Source organism: Lissotriton helveticus, chromosome 12 (genome assembly GCF_964261635.1).
Source record: "Lissotriton helveticus chromosome 12, aLisHel1.1, whole genome shotgun sequence".
In the NCBI taxonomy this organism is placed as follows: domain Eukaryota; kingdom Metazoa; phylum Chordata; class Amphibia; order Caudata; family Salamandridae; genus Lissotriton; species Lissotriton helveticus.
In genome coordinates, this window is record NC_136073.1 from 211,714,498 (window position 1) to 211,733,835 (window position 19,338).

Sequence of the window (19,338 nt, forward strand, 5' to 3'; positions counted from 1 at the left end):
GGAGATTTTTTTTTTTTAGGATTATGTACAATAGAAAACAAAAATACAAGCTAAATGATGTGTATGAAAAACATGACCCTCTTCCAGCACACAGCATCTAATAGCATATGCATCTTTAAAAGATCAAGTATGTGTCCCACTCAATACAATGATCGTGTTGTAACACATCTGGGACGGTCAGGAGCATGAAAGATAACATACAAGTGTTGTGATTTTTTTCTGATTTTATTGATGGGCGACAACTTTTTACCCCTATATATCACTAAACTGTGTACATGTAGGAACTCAACAATATAGGAGCCGACAGCAAAGTTAAACAAAGCAGACTTAAAAGGAATATCAATCTTCATTGTTATGCCTATTTGTTTAAAATCTTGTGTACACAGAAGCATAATTGCAGTTTGAATAAAGTTACAATCACCCATCTAAAGATAGACTAACATCTCAACTCGAAATATTTGATCGGCAATGAGTCAGAGTCCTTAAAGCAGTTTCCCTATCACACAATTGTTATATCTCATGGTAGGAACCTATCCACATTGCACTTTGTAAACTCATTTAATTCTTTTTTCCAGAAGTATGTTAGATAACTTCCTTCTGACACACTTGTTCACATATAGTTCAACATACATATGTGCATATATATATATATATATATGTATTTTGTTGTCATTGATCCAACACTTTAAGGGAAAGAAAGCAACTTTGTTTTAAGATAAAACGTTATTCTTTTCACACGAATCTAAAAATGGCGTTGCTGGTAAAGGGTTTGTTCTACTAGAAAATTAGAACATGGGAACCTCTTTCAAATCCCCACACATCTTAGGTTAGACCTTTGCAGTAACTCTGGAAATATAAAATGTATTTTTTTTCCTTTTTTTTATTACTTTGATTTCTTTTTTTTTTTACCAAGCTTTAACTCTTCCCCTCACCCCGTTAGTTTAGACCTAAAAGGTACGGCTAAGAATAGTCTTTAACAAACTATAAGCTAAAGGCTATTCCAAAATTGCATCTGTTGACTTGGAGGACATTTAAAAAAAAAAAAATAAGAAGCACTCAAAAGGAGCTGTTGGAGGGGGAGGGGGAGGGGTGCGGGGTGGGACGAGAGAAAGAACAATAGTGAGAGCTTGCGGCCTACGAAGCAGTTATCAGGCGTGCACACAGTGTAGAGAAGAAAATTTCACAGCAGGTCCACTCGGCGATAGTACAGGAGGTAGGCTGTTCGGTCAGCAGACGATTTTACCACCTGGTACTGGTTTATAACTTTGACTGACTGATCATCTATGCGCAACCAGCCATTAAGACCAATCTGGAAGACATCTGTAGTGTAGTGTCCGCCGGTTGCGCTGTTCCCATGGTGATAGACAACTACGGAGAAACAGGGCAGAAGACATTTATAAATATTATACATAAAGTATACAATTAAGGCTTGCTTGGTTCTTTTCCACCTGGAATGCTTTAATACTGTTTCAGTGATGATATAAAATCTACACAAACAAAAAACGGTAATTAAGCTTTTTCATGACTTTATTTTCTAAAAACCTATTGGGTCTAAAGAAATAAAAATAGAATGGTAAAACGTTTATGCCACTGCTCGAACTGAGCAGTGGCATAAAAGTATAAAAATACATGAATTGTTTTAACGACTGAACCATGAGTTATTTGTAGCTAATTGATAAAGGATGTTAAAACAAAAGAAGTCTGTTAAAGCATTACTGGAAGTTTACATTAATGTCTGCAGTTGAATGCACTTTTAAAGTTTAAGATCCCAAACAACAAGTTTCAAAGATTTAAGTGTTTGTTCCCCATCAATGCCTAATACAATGGAGAAGTTCAAAGAAAATGCACGATTTACAAGTATATTATGTGCTTCTTTGTAAGGTTCTCATTACCAACTAGTGGAAGTGCAGTCACTTGGTGGCAAAGTTCTGCTTTAAAAGATAAATGTACTTCCCTCCACTAATGCTTTTTCGTGCAGCTACATAATAATCTTGTATATTCCTTGTTTTATGAATACTCCTTCAAGACTTCGTACAGACATGGAAAACTATTAACCCAATCTATTATTCTCCAACACTGCCAGATGGTGCAATGCAGCGCCTTTTGCAACTCCGCCTCTAGACGTGATGTTACGGATGTATTTTAGATGCTAACCATCAAACCTTCGTCAATTCTTTTTGCTGTGTTCCATCACGGCATGCAGAGAGGAACCAAGAGAGCCACGACAGAGGCAAATACGGCACATAACATGTTCACATACCATGGGATATTATTCACAGAACTAGCTCATGAGGGGGAGGGCAATGAGATTCTGCAGCAAGAACATGTATCCACTAGAAATATAATTACACATGACAGGTAACATTTCCTTCTGCTGGACACATGTTCCTGTATATTACTAACCTCATGAAGTCCCAAACTAATGCCTTCCTGGAAAGAGGGCATTACTAGCGACAGTTACCCAAGGACTCATCTCTGCATTACTGAGGCGAGACACTGTGCTATGTAAAAGCATGGAAGTACAAACTCGTAGCTGCCTGACAGACGTCAGCAACCACCTTACCACAGGAAAAGAGCGTTGGAAGCAATCATGGCCCTGGTTGCATCCAAAGTGAATACCCTACAGAGGATCTTTCTTTGATAGGACATAGTAGATCTTGACACATAGAATACTTTCCTTCTTAGCGCCAGGGAAGCCCAGAAAAGCTGGTTTGTACAGGCACGTGCCGTCGAGGCAGTACAACACTGCATGCCTGGCACCCAGCCTATGCAGATGTTCTTCCACCTTGGTTGCATGGGGTGGGAGGAAAGAAAGTTGAAGCCCATGTGAAATAAGTCACCTACTTTTGGTAAGCAGGTTGGACAGGTGCAAAGAACAGACTTTGGGAAGAAATTGTTAAGGACAGATGAACAAAGAGGGTCTGAATTTCTCTGACCTTGCAAGAAGCAGTAAATCGACACTAAAAACTGTTTTTAGAGTAAGAACAGGTACAAAACAACTGTGCAAAAGCTCAATTGAAGAAAGTCAAAACAAGGTTCAAATCCGGCTGAAGAAACAAATAAAGCAAGTCTTTCCGAAAACACATCATTAATGCTGATTTTAACAGGGAAGGCTGGTCAAGTAAAGAATGCAGTCAGCACAGCTAGATAGGTTTTAACTGCAGCCACCACCAGACCCCTGCTGTGCAAGCAGCGATACAAACTGTAAGGCATCCAACATGTAAGATGTAGAAGGATTAATGGCTTTTAACTCATTCCACCACACAAACATGTTCAAGTGGCTTGCGTAGATGGGTGCGGTGGCAGGCTTCCTGGCCATCAAGATAGCATCCATGACTTAATTGGGTAAGCAAACAAATTCTAGTAGGCACTGCTTAATCAATATTCATCACACAAGACACTGGAGTACTCCAATCTATGGTCACTTTTATCTTTTCACAACTAAGAAGTTCAATGGGTTCATAAAAAGACATTTAAGAGGCCATTTTACCCACAATGTTACGTGGCATGCTTCATCATCAACCGAGGTCTGTGGACCTGGGAGTTCTTATTTATCTTATTTCAGAACAAATTCAATCGTCCAGTTGAGGTAAAAAAAAAATTAAAAGTACCTAGGGGTAGACTCACGATAATTACTTTTTTTTTTTAGTACTCCAGATTACGATTACAACAAAAGGTATGGTAATAAGATGAGGTGCAATGATTCATCTGACCATATAGAATCAGTCAACTACTTAGTCTTTTTGACCTGAACTGGAGTTCTCAATAATCTTGTGCGATAAATGTATAAATAGAAGGACGACATACTTAAATGTATACCTCTTTTCTCTACTGCGGGGTTTGATCTGCTTTATCATCACCTTGGTAGCAGCAGTGTGAAGGGACTGGGGTGCAGAACCTGACCATCCTGCTGCTAGAGCAGGTGTGCTCCCCTTTGGAGGGGATTAGGCAGCTGAGTGTATCTATATCAGCAGGTCAGATCCTCCTTGCCAAATCTGGAGTGACGAGAATCAGCTGCACCTGATCCTCATTAATGTGAAGATAAGCAGGAGTGGCTGCAATGTGTACAGCAGGCCCTGACACCCGGTGGAACTGAATGCACCCGACAAAGTGCATGGCACAAATGGAGGACAATTCCTGTTCCTGGCCGTGGCAAAGAGAATGAAAATCACAATCTGGAGACGATTGAGCTAGTCACCTCCTAGTCTCCCAGTGAGAGATGACCAAAGTCATCTGTTGTAGCACTGAGGAAGTCTGAGAGATGGGATGCTAACGGTAAGACTGGCTGTCACTGCACCCATGTCCACAGGCGCATGCCACCCAAGTGCGATGTCATCAGTTTCTTTCTAGGCTCTGTCCACACCCAGGGAAATGAAGCCCGGAAGCCAATTATCTGTGCCAGTATGCTGATTTCTATTTTGGGACCGTCTAATTGGAAAGAGGCCATTCCACAGAATGGAGAGGTGATAGAGCAGTGAGGAATAATTGGTTAGAGTATCCACCAGAAAGAGTGTTAGCAAAGGTAAGTAACTTATTCTCCTGATAGATACTTTTTTTTCCCCCTTTATTATCTGAACTAGCAGCCCGTCCCGACGTTGTCCGGGTATGAAAAAGAATGTGTGTATTTGGCAAGGGCAATTTATTTTAAAATCTCGCGGTAGACAAAATTTTTTGTTTCATTAGAATAGGGACGGAGAAGGGCCAGCTGCAGCCCTGGTTGATGTTAGCAGGCGCGTGTAATCGGTGTAGTGAGCCGCCGCCTGAGCCCGGCTATAGCCCTGGTTGAGGTTAGCAGGCGCATGTAATGTCGTTGAATGAGAGAGTTATCAGCCTCGGGTAAATCCGTTTAATGAGAGAGTTCAGTGACAGCGAGTAGGAGAGGCTGCAGTAATTGTCCCCGCAGACATGCTAATTGCGTGTTCCCCCGCTTGAGGCCCAGATGCAGGCCTGTTTGATGTTAGCAGGCGCATGTTCCCCCGCTTGAGGCCCAGCTGCAGCCCTGGTTGATGTTATCAGGCGCGTGTAATTAGTGTACTGATCCGCCGCCTGAGCCCGGCTAGAGCCCTGGTTGGTGGTAGCAGGCGCGTCTAATTTCGTTGAATGAGAGAGTTCAGTAACAGCGCGCAGGAGAGTCTGCAGTAATGTTACTTACCAGGCCTCCAGCTGAACGCGTTTGTCATGCCTCCAGCACACGGCCACAGCAGATGATCGTCTGATTAATGTACGACCCACATGGCATGAAGGGCGTAACGTAGCACACGCCCCCAGCGTGCCCCTTGATGTGGCGCAATTGCGTTCACATGGCATGAAGGCCGGACACACGCCCCCCAGCGTCTCACGCCCCCAGCGTGCCCCTTGATGCTGCGCAGCAACGTAATTGGCGCTTTTATGTACGACTCACATGGCAAGAAGGGCGGACACACGCCCCCAGCACACGCCCACAGCCCACGATGTGATGGCCGTACCACACGCCCCCAGCGTTAGTCACGCCCACAGCACAACGCAGACACGCCCACAAGGGACTACTTTGCTGGCACGGTTCTTTTACCTTTTAAATGTATATGGTGTCCTACGGTACAATTGTATGTCTTGCACTGTATGATTGTGATGAACACCACTGTTTCTTGAAAAGTTAATAAAAACAATTAAAAAAAATATGTTATATGGTGGCCGTCTGCATAGTCTATGTCCTTCTGCTGCAACTGCCCTTTCCAACGCTGTATTGGGTGTTGTGATTGGTGCTGTGGTTACTGAGATTACCCGCCTCAAAGGCTCTCTCTTTATAATATTAGTATGGATATCAGGTATCAAAGAGTAAGTTGCACTTTGTTGCTCGGTGCCAATAAGGTATCATGATGAAAAAGGCTCCAGCAAAGAAAATTACAAAGCGAAGCACGCACCATATTCTGGGGCAGTACAGAGGAGACAGTGAAAGACCCCTGAACACAAGACAACACTGGGCAGATGCTAGCTCCTACTGTAAAAAAAAATGATAATTTACATGAAGCAGTAATATTCTGGGATCAGGCCAATACATGCATCCTGAGAGCTACATAAGTTTCCTACATGGGTAGTTCCACCTGATGCTCCTGTATTTCCACGCATCACTTGCAAAGTCTTTGATCAAGACCCTGAAGAAATAATGTAAAAACACAAATCTCAAATCACTTTAAATTTTTCACTTTTTCTTCCAGAGTTGCTTGATTTGCTCCTGAAAAGTCGTCAACCTTCTGGCCGTTCTTGTAGAAATGGAATGTCGGCATGCACTTAATATCGCAGTGTTGTGCAACGTCCAGACAGATACTTCTAACTGCAGATTCTTCATCCTTAGAATAGATGCCAAACAATTACCTGTCGAGGTGGTGAGTCTGTGCGACGGCTGAGACCAAGAATTCCTGCAGAAGCAAAAGGTCAAAATGCCCTTCCCATTGGACTTGGCTGTCAAAGTAGTAGTGTTTCGTGGACCTGTGCACTAATGCACACATTGTGGCCTGGCATATCAGGACATGCCCTCCGTGTGCCCTCAGTGCTTTTTTACGATGCTTCTTGGTCAGAGCATGGCAGATCTTAATGCAGAGGATTATCCACTTGGAAGAAGTCCTTTCCTGCACTGCCTTGCCTTTCTGCACCCCAGAGAACCCAATCTACCCAATGGTCACAAGTGCAATCAAGATAAAAAAAGATCACAGCTCTTGTGGTCCAAACAACACAATCTCTCCTCCTCCTTCGTGGGGTTAGGTGGAGCAAAGAATAGCGGTCGCATGATCGACTGTTCAACATGAAAGGGAGGCAACCTTTGGTAGAAAGGTCACTCTCTCTTGTCCTCAGCACCAGTTTACCCTGAAAGGTTGTGTGGTAGGGGGGCTGGCCTGAAAAAGCCTGAGTATCATTCAGGTGATGAGCTGAAGTTATCACAATGAGAAAAACTGTCCACAGTGTGCGAAGGTGTAGAGGGCAGCTGTGCATCAGCTCAAAATGGGTGCACATAATTAAGATTTTACTGTTGCATCACAAAGGGGGTATGAGGAAACACATGAATCAAGCCTTTAAGAAATTACATCAAAGGTAATTTTAACAAAGGCGGCTGGTCCAGTAAAAGCAAAAATGCAGAAAGGGCACACAAAAAACCTTTAGCAATGCCCAATGGTAGTTTTCCTGGGGGAAAAATAAAGCAAACAAAACCCAGACTTTGCTGAAAGATGCCTGGCCGCAAGGATGACATCCACTACTTCCGGAGGGAGGTTGAAATCAGTTGACTGCTGCCGCTTAATCTCAAAGCATGGAGATCTAGACTGCACAAGCCCAATGTAAAACCCTGCCCTATAGATGTAAAAGAAGGTCCTCTCAAAGCGGTAGCGTGCTCGAAGGACTGGAGCTCTTGACCACAAGTTCCAGGTACATTGGGCCTGGTCGTTGAGGCAGGAAAGAAAGCATCAGGAAGACCAACAGCAATCCAATCCTTCCATCGATGTGGAACGTGTCTCAGAGAGAGAGTTCTTGGTAACGTCAACGCTTAAAAGTGCTGACATTGTGCATTCTCTGCAATGGCAAAGAGATCAAGAATGGGTTCCCGTTGCTGGAGAATGCCTTGTGCCAGTTCTACATGTAAACCGCCATTCGTAATCCCCCGGCTGAGTTCATCCACCCTAGTGTTCAAATATCCCGCCAGGTAGTGCATAATTAAGAAATTTACCCTTATGAGTCACCTGTTCAAGAGGCTCCTGGAACAGGGCTCAAAACCACACACAGCCATTTTTTGCAATACCACATGGCAGTGGTGTGGTCTGTTAGGACCTGAACCAGTCTTCCCTTGATGGATGGAAGGACTGGTTTCAAAGCAAAGTAAATGGTCCGCAACTCCAACAGTTTAATGTTGAGATGGGTCTCCGCTGGAGCCTAGAATCAATCCTCTGATCTCCACTTCTCCCGATGACCTTTCCCAACTCAGCAGTGATGCATCAGCCTTTACTGTCAGCCTTGGGTGAGGTAGGGAGAGGGGTTTGCCACTGGTCCAATTGAGCTTGAGCAGCCACCACTGCGGATATTTTGCAGTCTCCTCAAAACCAGAGATGGAATTCTACAAGATCCCTTGGAGCTCAACCCAGTAAGACTTCAGATCACACAGCAGAGCCAGCATATGCTATCAGAATGGTCAACAAACAGGATGCTGAAGACCAGAAGCCTCAGTTTCCCTCACTGAGATCCAAGATGAAGGCTGAAACATCTGGATTTTAGCACAACTGTCTTTCACCCGCAGATCCGAAGGGAAGGCTCAATAACGCTTCATAAACTGGGGGTCTCAGATGACAGGGAGCCTCTGCAAAGGAGTCAGTTGTGACTTCAGCACGTTGATAGTGAATCCATCTGATAAGGAAGTTTGCCATCATCTTGAAGTGGTCCCCGACTGAATGCGGCAAGCTCCGCTTCAACAGCCATTGAGGTAGTGTAAGACTGATATACCTGACCTCCAAATGTGTGGCGACCACTGCCATCGACTTTGTCAACACCAGAGTGTCACTGGTGAGGGAGAAGAGGAACAAGACAAACTGAAATGCACCTGTCCTACCTTGATCCACAAGTAGCGCATGTTGGGTCTGCAGGATGGGAACATGGACATAGCTGCCCTGAATGTCCAACAATGCCGTCCAGTCTCCTAGATCCAGAGCAGAGAGATCAAGGTCAGCATGAGCATCTTTAATGGGTCCTTTCACAGGAAGGAATTGAGAGATCAGACATCTAAAATTTGACAAAGGCATACACCATTGTTCAGCATTAGGAAATAGCATCCCGTCCCGATTTCAGAGACTGGAACTCTCTCTATAGCTCCAATCGCCAAAAGAGCCTGAGCCTCCTGCAGAAAAATGGACAAGTGCTCCTCCAAAAGTTGGTTTAATGTAGATGGGAAATACGGCAGGTCAGAAAGGAAACTATTTGCAGGACCCACCTCTTGGATGTTATAGCCTGTCACCCCTGGAGAAAATTACCCATTCTGCCTCCACAAGGGTTGTCATGTGCTGCTAAGGTCAAATTAAAGTGGCTTGAAGGCTGCTGCAGGATGGGAGGGGGTTTACGGTTCACTGTTCCTGAGGCCTGGGCTTTGTCTGCTGGATCCCCAGGCAGGACTGAGGTGCCTCTTGCTGGGGATGTGCGCCTTGAGAAAACCCCTGATGCCTTCAAAGCTGTCAAACTGTTGGGGACACTGCCTTGCATGCATGGATAGAGAGAGGTAGGGCACTGTGGCTCTTTCTCAGAAGCACTTTAATGCAGTCTCTGCGTTCTCATTAAATAGGTGAGACCAATCAAGAGGCTTATTCATGAGTGATGCCTGAAAGGCACCAAAGAAACCAATGGATCTCCTCTATGCATGGTGCCAGTGCACTGTGCAAGTCCAGTTGGATCTGCTTACGCAATCAATACTGTCCAGTCCTGACCTTATGAAGTATTTGGCCACGTCCTGGTCATCTTAAATAGCTCAGACCAGGTTGGCACGAAATTCCTCTAGGGCAGATCTAGGACTTTGCGCTACCTGCCTATTTGCGGTCGGCCGGAAAATAGTTTAGACCAGGTACCCATGAGTGTGTTAGCTACGGCTTTCTGAATGGCAGCAAGGGTGGGACGAGATCTGCCTCAACTGCAAAACCTCAGTCAGGACCTTGGTTCTCTCTTCTACCTGACAGCAACTGTAACTCCAGGAATTCAGCTGCTCACCTGATGACCACTGCAAATGAGGCTGTCTCTTCCACTGAAGGGACAGATCGAGAACCCAGCTCCGCGTAAGGGGAAGTGTCCAATCTATTGCCCTCTGGTAGGTTCAAATAAAAGTAGTAGTCAGTGTGGGAAAATTAAAACCTATCATCTACATCACCAAAAGCTGGTTGCCTTTGGTCAGAATCTGATCCAAAAAAGTTGCTGGAATTCGGCTCCCAGATAAAGGTGCTGTTTTGTCAAAACGCACTGCAGTCCGGTATGTCAGAACTATTTCAGGATGAAACCTATGTCAAGACAATAGGATCAGCTTCCTCCTCCAGGATCAATGTGGCAGGACCCGGCATGTTTGTGTTGCAGGACACGGAGCTTGAGATTGACCAGAAAAAGGTTCAGGAGGCACAACAAAAGGGGGCAAAGGACAGATTCCCCCACAGTAACCCGACTGGAGGCTTCTGACGATACGTAGTCCCTGATGAGCTCCAGAGGGAGCCGTAGGGTTCCAAAGATTTGCAAAATGGTTTTATTGAAAGCCTCAATCGGTTGGGACTTTGGTGACGGCCCTGAACATTAATGCTGCATTAGGATCATATGCAGAACTGGTTCTCGGCAAAAGACCAGGAGTGGATCTGAGGGGCGAGCGGCAGACTGACTTCTCAGAGGAAGAGCAGTAAGATGGGACCAGGCCCACGTGGCTTTCTTATTCTTCTTCCTAGACTTCTACTTATCCAAAAACAGAGTGCAGTGCAGACCTTGCTCAGGAACATCCCTGAGAGAGGAAACTACTCCACTCTAGATTTCCAGCAGGAATAGGGCTTTTGCGAATTCCTGCAATGGTCTGTGATGTACACCATGGCTTTGCAATCCCAGATCACATTTCCATGAATAAGGTCACACTCCTAACATGACTTTGAGCTGAGGCCTGAACCCATACACCTTGTGGGGATCTGTTTCCATCTCTTCCAGAGGCATCACCCATTTGTTCAGCATGGCAAGGAGTTCTGCCTCAGGATTCAGGCATGTGCTGTCGGGTATACTCCAAGGTAAAAGGGTCGATTCTGGGGGGGAAGGGATGGGCTTAGCCCCAGCAGATCAGCTCAACACAAAGAAGTCAATCATGATCACCTCCCACTGACTGACAAAATGAGAGCTTGTTTCCCCCATAGAAGGTGATTTCTTGGGGTGGAGGAGTCAAAAGGATTCATATGCTGTTGAGCTCATAAGGACAGTAGGGACTGGATAGGCTGCTGCTGACACTGCCCCTGGTATCCACTCTGGAATCAAAATGAAAGACATAGTTGCTGTGGGTCTATCATCTGGCAATATGCCTCTGGACTGCCAGGCTGAAAAAGGGTTTCTCTCATGCAGCCCCCAAAGGGTCTAGGAGAGCCGTAATAAAGGGAAACAAATGCTTTACAGAGTGTAGGAAAGTGGAATATTATGTGGTATGTCTGGGTAGCTTTACCATGTAATATAACAATACCCCAAAGATGGTCCTTGGAGTCACACTAATAAATCCTTAGCTCAGTCCTGGTAGAGTGGCAGTCAGGCTTTACTAGAGGAACATGTGTTAAGCATCTCAGAGTACTCACATGGACTTTACCAACAAATGAAATAGTTAAGCAATTTGGTACTGCTCCCCCAATCTCATAACCAGTGCCACACCTTACTAATATTGGCATATGCATAATATTGACCATGCACATCCATAAAACGTAATCAGACTCTGGGCTGTGATGCACAGTTGTAGAGTAATCTTCAATACTATCAAAACATGCTTTGTGGTCCTACTAAAGGAAAACGTGTGATTAATTGGAGCAAATTAACAATATAAATACAGCCTAGAGAAATAAGATTTGACGGGCAACATATTTCTACTTTGCACATAAGCACTTCAGAAATCCAACACAACTCAAACCATAAAGAGGGGACAAACTAATTATGGCGCTAATGCACACACTACTCATTAAATGAATTTCCAGATCACAGATAGCTCAAGCAGTTTAGACTGGACAATGGAACATACAGTGTTAGGACAAACCATACATAAACTATACACAAAGATAGAACATATTTGTCTTCTTCTATGGAATAAATACAAACTAAAACTACAGAACAATTAGATTTATGTTATGTGGATTAATACCCACAGAGAACAGCAGTGGATTAAGTCCCACAAAGATAAAGGAATCTGGTGCCTGAGGAGTAAAAGCAGGCTACAATTAGAAATCCTGGGATAACCTTCTTTAGATGTGCATAAAGTGACAGGGTCCACTGGAGCAAAGGAATGTACAGAATTTAAACTGCAGTGACACAATAAAAGGGTATAATGTAATAAACAAAATGACCCCAAAACAACAAAAATCCAATAGAGTGAACCAGAGCTATGAATTTTTAAGTAAAAGTAATACAAAAAGCACTGAGCACCAACAACGGGTCTAGTTCGCGCTATATAAAACATAAACAATGGAAGTGGTAGTTTAGGATCTAGCTGCAATCTTAGGCCTACCACGATGGTGCAAGGGTGGGATACAGCAAGCATTTTTACCCTCAAAGATTTTACCTTCCATATTTTTTAGGGGGCTAAAAATTCTCCTGCAGGAAAAGTGTGAAGCTGTATCAGAAAAAGATTCATACAAATCTGACATCTTTGCTGCCGGGTCCAACTGATGGCTCCAGTGGTCCCAAAAAAAAAGTTCAGTGTTTCTGGAGCAACTCCTCTGGGCCACTTCTCAGGCCCACAGAACCTCTGGGGCAGCACTTAAGGGAGAGGACTCACTCCAGCAGAAGCCCCCAGCAACTTCCATTCCAGGAGCAGTTATTACTGGTCAATCCTTTCATGAAAAAAGCCTCTGCAGCAATCCATCTATCTCTTTGAATACACTTTAATGCATATATGGGAGTATTTAATGAAAATGACAGGTCTCTAGTATTTATTAAAAATGAAAGCTGACCTTGAGGGTATAAGAGCTGATGTATGCAAAGCCTTCTTAACATCTGATGACCAGATAACACATCACAGGTGTTACAGATGACACTAAGGCAATGAGACCAAATATGCCACGTAGGGCGTGCGTTACAGAATGCAAACTCATGTGGTACTCGGATCGTTACTTCATCAACAAAAGGTATAAAATGATGCACACACACCTCAGCTTACCGTTTGCGGGTGCAGAACGCAAACATATCAGAAAACTCTTTGGCATGAAGGTGGTGAAGGAACTTGCATCAAGGTCAAACTTGAATTTCATGATTGATCTTGGTAACGGCTAGCCAAAACAAGACCAAAACACTTACTTGTTCCCCTGTAAACTGCTAAACAGTAACAACAAATGGTTCCTCTAATTTTCTTTTTAAGTGAATTGCTTCTGGCTCACTTTTTCATTACTGCTACAGTAATTTTAGTTTCTCGCCACCTTTGCCTCTACCACCCTCTATAATGTTTGGCTTTGAGCATCATCAGATTTGCCGTTATAGTGACATGGAAAATTTACCATTTTAACTCCAGTTGAGCAAACAAGGCACTTGTGTCCTTGTAAACAAGATTTAATAGGACATGAGTCTACAATCTGTTCTGTAACAAGAGCTTAATATGTTCAATTAATATCATCCCAAACTACAAATAGTAGTGTAGCAGTAGTGATCACCCCATCCAAGATGGTCACCAGTGTTCACATCAGTGCATCTGGCAGGGTTGCCAACAGGAAAAGTAAACAAGCATTTACAATGCAATGGTTTCGCCTTTTGAAAAGTTTGAGCTATTGGCATTGTAAATAACAATTTTTATTTATGTGTTGGTTTTGAAAATAAATAAATAAATGGCATTGTCATTTACAATGCCAATAGCTTAATCTCTCGCAAATGCGAGACGTATAGCATTTGCAATGCAATAGGTCGGGTATTTACGCGAGTTTGAGCTAATGATATTGCAGATAACAATGCGTTTTATTTATGTTTGAAAAACCAAAACATAAATAAAAGGTCTCTCACACTGCTGTCGCTCACACACTGCTGCCTCTCACACACCATGCTCTCCCACACACCATGCTCTCCCTAGAAGACTCACACTGCTGCCTCTCACACACCATGCTCTCCCACACACCATGCTTTCCCTAGAAGACTCACACTGCTTTGTGCTGGATAGTGTGAGTTGATAGCCTGTAGCTATAGGAACTGGTTACTTCTAGATAGGGAGCAGATGTAGCGATCTGATAGGTCTGCTTGCGCAGTTAATTGTTGGCTACAGAAAACTGTAAGGAGGGGGGGTGGAGATGGTATGGCCAGAGTGCATAATCATGGCACTTAAAGTACTGGACAAACTGTGATTGAGTTAGTGTCGACGGGAAGCATGAATCGGGCAGAGCGATTATTTTTGTGCAGAGCGGGACATCACACAACCCACCCCTGCAAACGACACCATGGACAATTAAGCTATTTTACGTTTTGGCTACAAAAAAGAGGGCCCTGCCATCTACATGTTAACAGCTGTTTTGTATGTAATAGGAGCATGTAGAAAACACTTAGTTTATTTTGTTAGTCTCCTGCAAAAATGCCTTGTATCCCAAAGACATGATCACCAGTGTCACAATTTTGAGAAAGGCATAACCTTATACAGCCATAACCAACAAACTTATAAAACATCATTATCAGCAACAAAACACCAACTATCCTTACACTTCTTTTACTTACCATAATACAAAAAGAATGATAGGATCTTGTAAACCAGGGAGATGAGGTGTAAAACCCGATTTTTCCTGGGAGGCCAAACTAGCTGCAGAAAACCCAACATACGGCTCTACATCACGTAATACAGATATTCTAAATCTAACAGGCATATTTCGAAACAAATACCATTTTAATGCAGTTGACTACTACTTGTATCTGGTGCATGTGGCGTTGTTAACTTTTCAACTAGGAAGGAAATACGAAGTAGCACAGGCCTGTACAGATTAATCGGATGCCTTTCAGTTTGGAGCACACTCATTGTACAAATCTGGACCGTTAACCTGTCCCTATTTGGCCAAGCAAAATGAATTCAGCAGGTGGTCATGTGTGGATGTCGTATATACAGCAGGTCACTTATTTACACTAAATAAGCAGAACATGACAAATGTGCAATAATCCAATAAAGAGTAGACAGCTTTAAATGGAGACGGGGATAGAGGTCCATACAATTTCACTAGACAGCAAAGCCGTTTATGTGAATTAACCGGGTTACTACTGGGGGTGCACGATATCCCGATCATTCTTATAAAATAGGTACTTACGCATGGCAGGCTGCGGGTATGCCCCTATCGAATGAGCAACAGAATACCAGCCGAGTGATAACTCTTCCATACATCAACCCTCCAGTGCTGATTCTGTGCTATTGCACACTCCAGCGCCGAGTGCTGATCCCCGTTAGACTCTCTGCTCTGCTACTGATCACAAGTCATGAGCCATTGACTGGAACACTGCAAGCCACTGTGGAGGTTCACACTGCTGCTATGTCCACAGATTCTCTCCAGCAGCCTTGCCAGGCTACTTGGAAGAAATGAGCAAACCAGCAAAGGTTAGGTGCCCTGCTAACCTATCAGCACCGACAGCAGGTGAAAGCGACCTCTGTCCCTTTTTAACTCCACCCGCAGCACATTGTTGTAAGACCCCCTTGCCTCTCTATCACCAGTGCTCGGATGCTGCTGTGTTCCGTAGCACGGCTCAGATTCCTGAGGCGTCCATACTCTGTCCTCAGATATACATCAATTGGAGGCTGCCTGCGGATATTGCCACTACCCTTGGTTTTGCACAATCAATGTGCTGCCTAATGAATATACTTCACTAGTTTGCAGGGCCGTTTCTAGATGTTTCGCCACCCTAGGCGAGAATTGAAAAATGCCGCCCCCTCCCTTGCTCTCATTAGTTCCAGCTTATTCTCCCCACTGCCCAAACCTGCCCCCTGTTTATTTACCTTTTTTAGACTTCACTTCTTTCTCGCCTTTTCTCCCTCTCGCTTTCTGCCAGTTTGGATATTTTCACGTATCTCTTACCGCAGGTAACTGGTTTAATTTAGTTCTTAAGTCCTGGCATTTAAAACTCTGCTGTTGTGTAAGAGCACCAACACCTTAGCTGGGTAGAGTTGTGCTATAAATGTGAAATAAATGCCATTTCAGGCTCATCTGCCTTCCCCAGGCCTCAGAAAAGGTTTATCATTCAAAGTCCCAGTTTTATCATGTGCTCCTTGCTGGCACCTTTTATCATTCAAAGTCCCAGTTTTACTATTCATGACGATTTCAATTCTCACCTGGAAAGCTCCCAGAAGCTACTAACCTTCTAGGCTCCAACAGGCTTCCCACAACTTTTTAAAGATGCCACAGATCGGCTGCACACACTCTCAAGCCCATCGCTACCAAGCATAATTTGATTAGTGTTGAAAGGCCTTTTCCTCCTTTATTGTCACATCACGCAGCTGTCCCTGTCTTTTAACACCCTTATCACTCAAAATACATTTAAAAATACTATTCCTCTGTCTCTAACCCGCTCATGGGCTAAAACGAACCGAGATAGCTTTACTAAGGCGTCGGGCATAGGTATCTTGTTTTACTCTGTTAATGTTATCGCTAAATGCAAAGGCATTTAATAATTGGATATCGAATACCCATGGCATCATAGTGCTCAAAGACGTGGCCCTCTCTGCTCTCTTATTTACTGAAAGACTCAGAACCACCAAAACTATTTTTTGGTGTTCTGAGTTTCAGTAAATAACATTAATGTAGCGCCTCTGAGGTGATTACGAGTTGATGCAGTGGGTTCTAAGTAGCAGAGAGCGCCTCTCGAAGAAATAAAATGATTTTTGCTGACAATCACAGTTAAATATACATTAAGCACAAAGAAGCAGCTCAGTTTAGCATGGGCACTACAAAAGGGGTAAGTAATATTCAAAGGAACACTGATTAGAGCCTGCATTTAAATAACATGATGCTGTAAAAATCTAGTACTTCTAAATAACGGAAATCACTCCTGACTTTTCACGCTCATCCGAGGGAACTGTTTCCAAAATCACGACAACTTTTTGGTCATATCTCAAAATTCCTTCCATTCCTGCCTCTGCGTGATCCGAGTTGGTGTGCACACGTTTGGCTCCGATGGCAGAGATGAGCGCATTTCATTAAATCTTCCTTCGATCTAAATGCATTTCTGCCGGTCAGTACTTTTATCCCTCGCTTGGAGTGTAGCACAAAACACGACCCTTTTCTCTATCTCGGTTATTTTACAGGATATTAAAACTATTAACAATAAATAGTAGCGCTTATGGCCTATTGAACAACTACGCTTGCGTTTTCTCACTAAAACCAAGGCTCCTGGAATTGTCAGTGTATTTATGTTTCGCTGTGTGTCGTTCAAAACCGCTCATGGCACTGGTGAGACACAAAATGTTAAAAGAATGAATAGTAAGGGAAGGAGAGATGTGAGAGATACAGAGGGACAGGTAAAGGAGATAGGAAAGCAAGAGGGTGCGAGGACCCACAGGCCCTAGAAAAATGTACTGGAGAAACTAAAATTCAAAACTCTTGAACGGTCTAGTTCTATTGGCTTCTTGAACTACTAAGACCCAGAAGAGAGAGGACAGCAGGGCATGCTTACTGTTGGGGCGTGGGAAGAACTCATGTTTTTTGCCGCCCTCCCCCTTTTGCCGCCCTAGGCGGCTGCCTAGTCTAGCCTAATGGTAGAAACGGCCCTGCTAGTTTGCAAGTTGACAGCTCTGATTCATCACACAGTCCTACAACACTGAACGCAAAACGGTTATCCCTATACACAGGCAGGTCTGAGTCCTAGATGGGGTGCCTTATGGTGCGCACAGTGTCTTTGTATGCCACAGTGAAATATTCAATTTGACGCGGGGTTGATGGGGCTGCCGGGATTCAGCTCTCCGGCGCGGGCGGCACACGAACAGCGGGAGGGGGGGCGGGAACGAGCAAACGGACAGGGGGGGCAAATGGACAGTGGGAGGGGGGGCGGAAACAGACAGCGGGAGGGGGGCACACTCACCTGGACATAAACACCACCAATCCGGCTGAAGACGAACAGCGGGAGGGGGGGGCGGGAACGAGCAAACGGACAGGGGGGGAAGGGGGGGCAAATGGACAGCGGGAGGGGGGCGGAAACGGACAGCGGGAGGGGGGCGCACTCTCCTGGACATAAACAACACCAATCCGGCTGAAGGCACTCCTGAAAATACGAAAACAACACGGAAAGAAAAAAAAATAAACCCCGCCCACCGCCGCACTGACGTGTCCAAAGGGGCCGGATGAGAAAAATTCTCAGAAACGCCCACGAGTCACCTCGCAGGATGACGGACGCCTCTGTTTGCCAATGGCTAGCGTCCATTTATGGAGCTAGCCAATGGGAAACAGAGGCGGGACGAACATCCATACTGTTAACAAAAGTTTTCGCCTGGGCGGAGCACTGCATGCTACGGACAGGCGAAACCTAAAAAGGAAAAGATAAAGAAGTAATACTATCACAAAATGAGTAGCATAATTTGTCTTTTCTTGCTGCATAATTTACTGAACCATGAGGCATACTTAGTTTGGCCCTCCCATGCATAATTGCAATTGCCCTGCCTTTGGCCTTTTGGCACAGGCATGGGGTATCGCTAGGGGGAAGGGGGGCATTGGTGTAACTTTACACTGTGCGGAGCAGACAGAAAACTTTGCCCTAACAGTTTGCTGACACCAGAACGGGCTGCCCAGTTTTATCAAAACGTGTAGCAAGTTTGCAAACTTCACAAAGTTAAAGAAAACAAATTGGAACGTTCCAAGGGTCCCGTCCCTACAATACAATTTAGCACGCCTAGATACGTAAAACATAAACAACTCTACAAGAAAAATAAAGTTTAAAGTGCCGCTCTTCCTATGTCTATAAAATATATCATTAACATCCAATGTTCCTGCGAGAGCTTAAACACACCCGACATACTGTTACAGTCAGATTTAATACAACGAAGATTTAGCTGCAATTTTAGTCTTTCTTCTTCTACATGTGTGGGCTACAATTCAGTCTGTCTTCTATGTTTATGTAATTTATAAACAATTCTGAAGGCTAAATATTGTAATTAGCACTCCTAGAATAGTTGTGTGTCCATACCCCATAATTCCTTACAATGGCTGTGAGGCGGAGCGAAGGGCTGAGGAGGAATCTAATCTTCGGAGCTCGGTTAGGCAGGTAAGAGGAGCTGAGAAGCTGTGCTGGGTTGGAGAGGGGGTGGAGGGAACGGGGGTTGGAAAAGAAGGGAGAGGCGAGGTGCTGGGCTGGGCTGCGGTGGAGCAACGCTGCGGTAGGAAAGGGAGAGCAACCCTGTAAAGGCAAGTGGGAAGCAACCCTGTGGATGAAGAGAAAGGGCCGAGCTTGGTGGAGGGCAGGGTGGAGATAGTGGAGGAGCGCCGTCCCCGGCTTGTGCTGCTGCCTGCCCGGGTCCTCCCTGCTCAGCCATGCCTGCAGCGCTGCACGGGTTAAACAGGACGGGCCTGGCTCCGGCAACTCTTGGAAAGTCCCTGAAGTGACGTGTCCGAGCTGATAATTAAAAGAGGTTTAATTATAGAGGCGAAGTGTGGGTATGCAGGGCCCTGGGCCACGGGGGGGGGGGGGGCAGGTAGC

The 19,338-nt window shown here is 44.6% G+C and overlaps 1 protein-coding gene across 1 annotated transcript in view; it reads right to left on the minus strand.

Annotated features, from left to right (window-relative positions):
* Positions 1-206: 206 nt before the first annotated feature.
* The window catches only part of USP10 (ubiquitin specific peptidase 10), a 414,101-nt gene continuing 394,969 nt past the window's right edge, over positions 207-19,338 (minus strand). Inside the window, exon 14 of the mRNA XM_078669861.1 lies at positions 207-1,368. Coding sequence (XP_078525987.1) covers positions 1,181-1,368 — 188 coding nt within the window. The 3' untranslated portion in view covers positions 207-1,180. The remainder of the gene's footprint in view (positions 1,369-19,338) is intronic.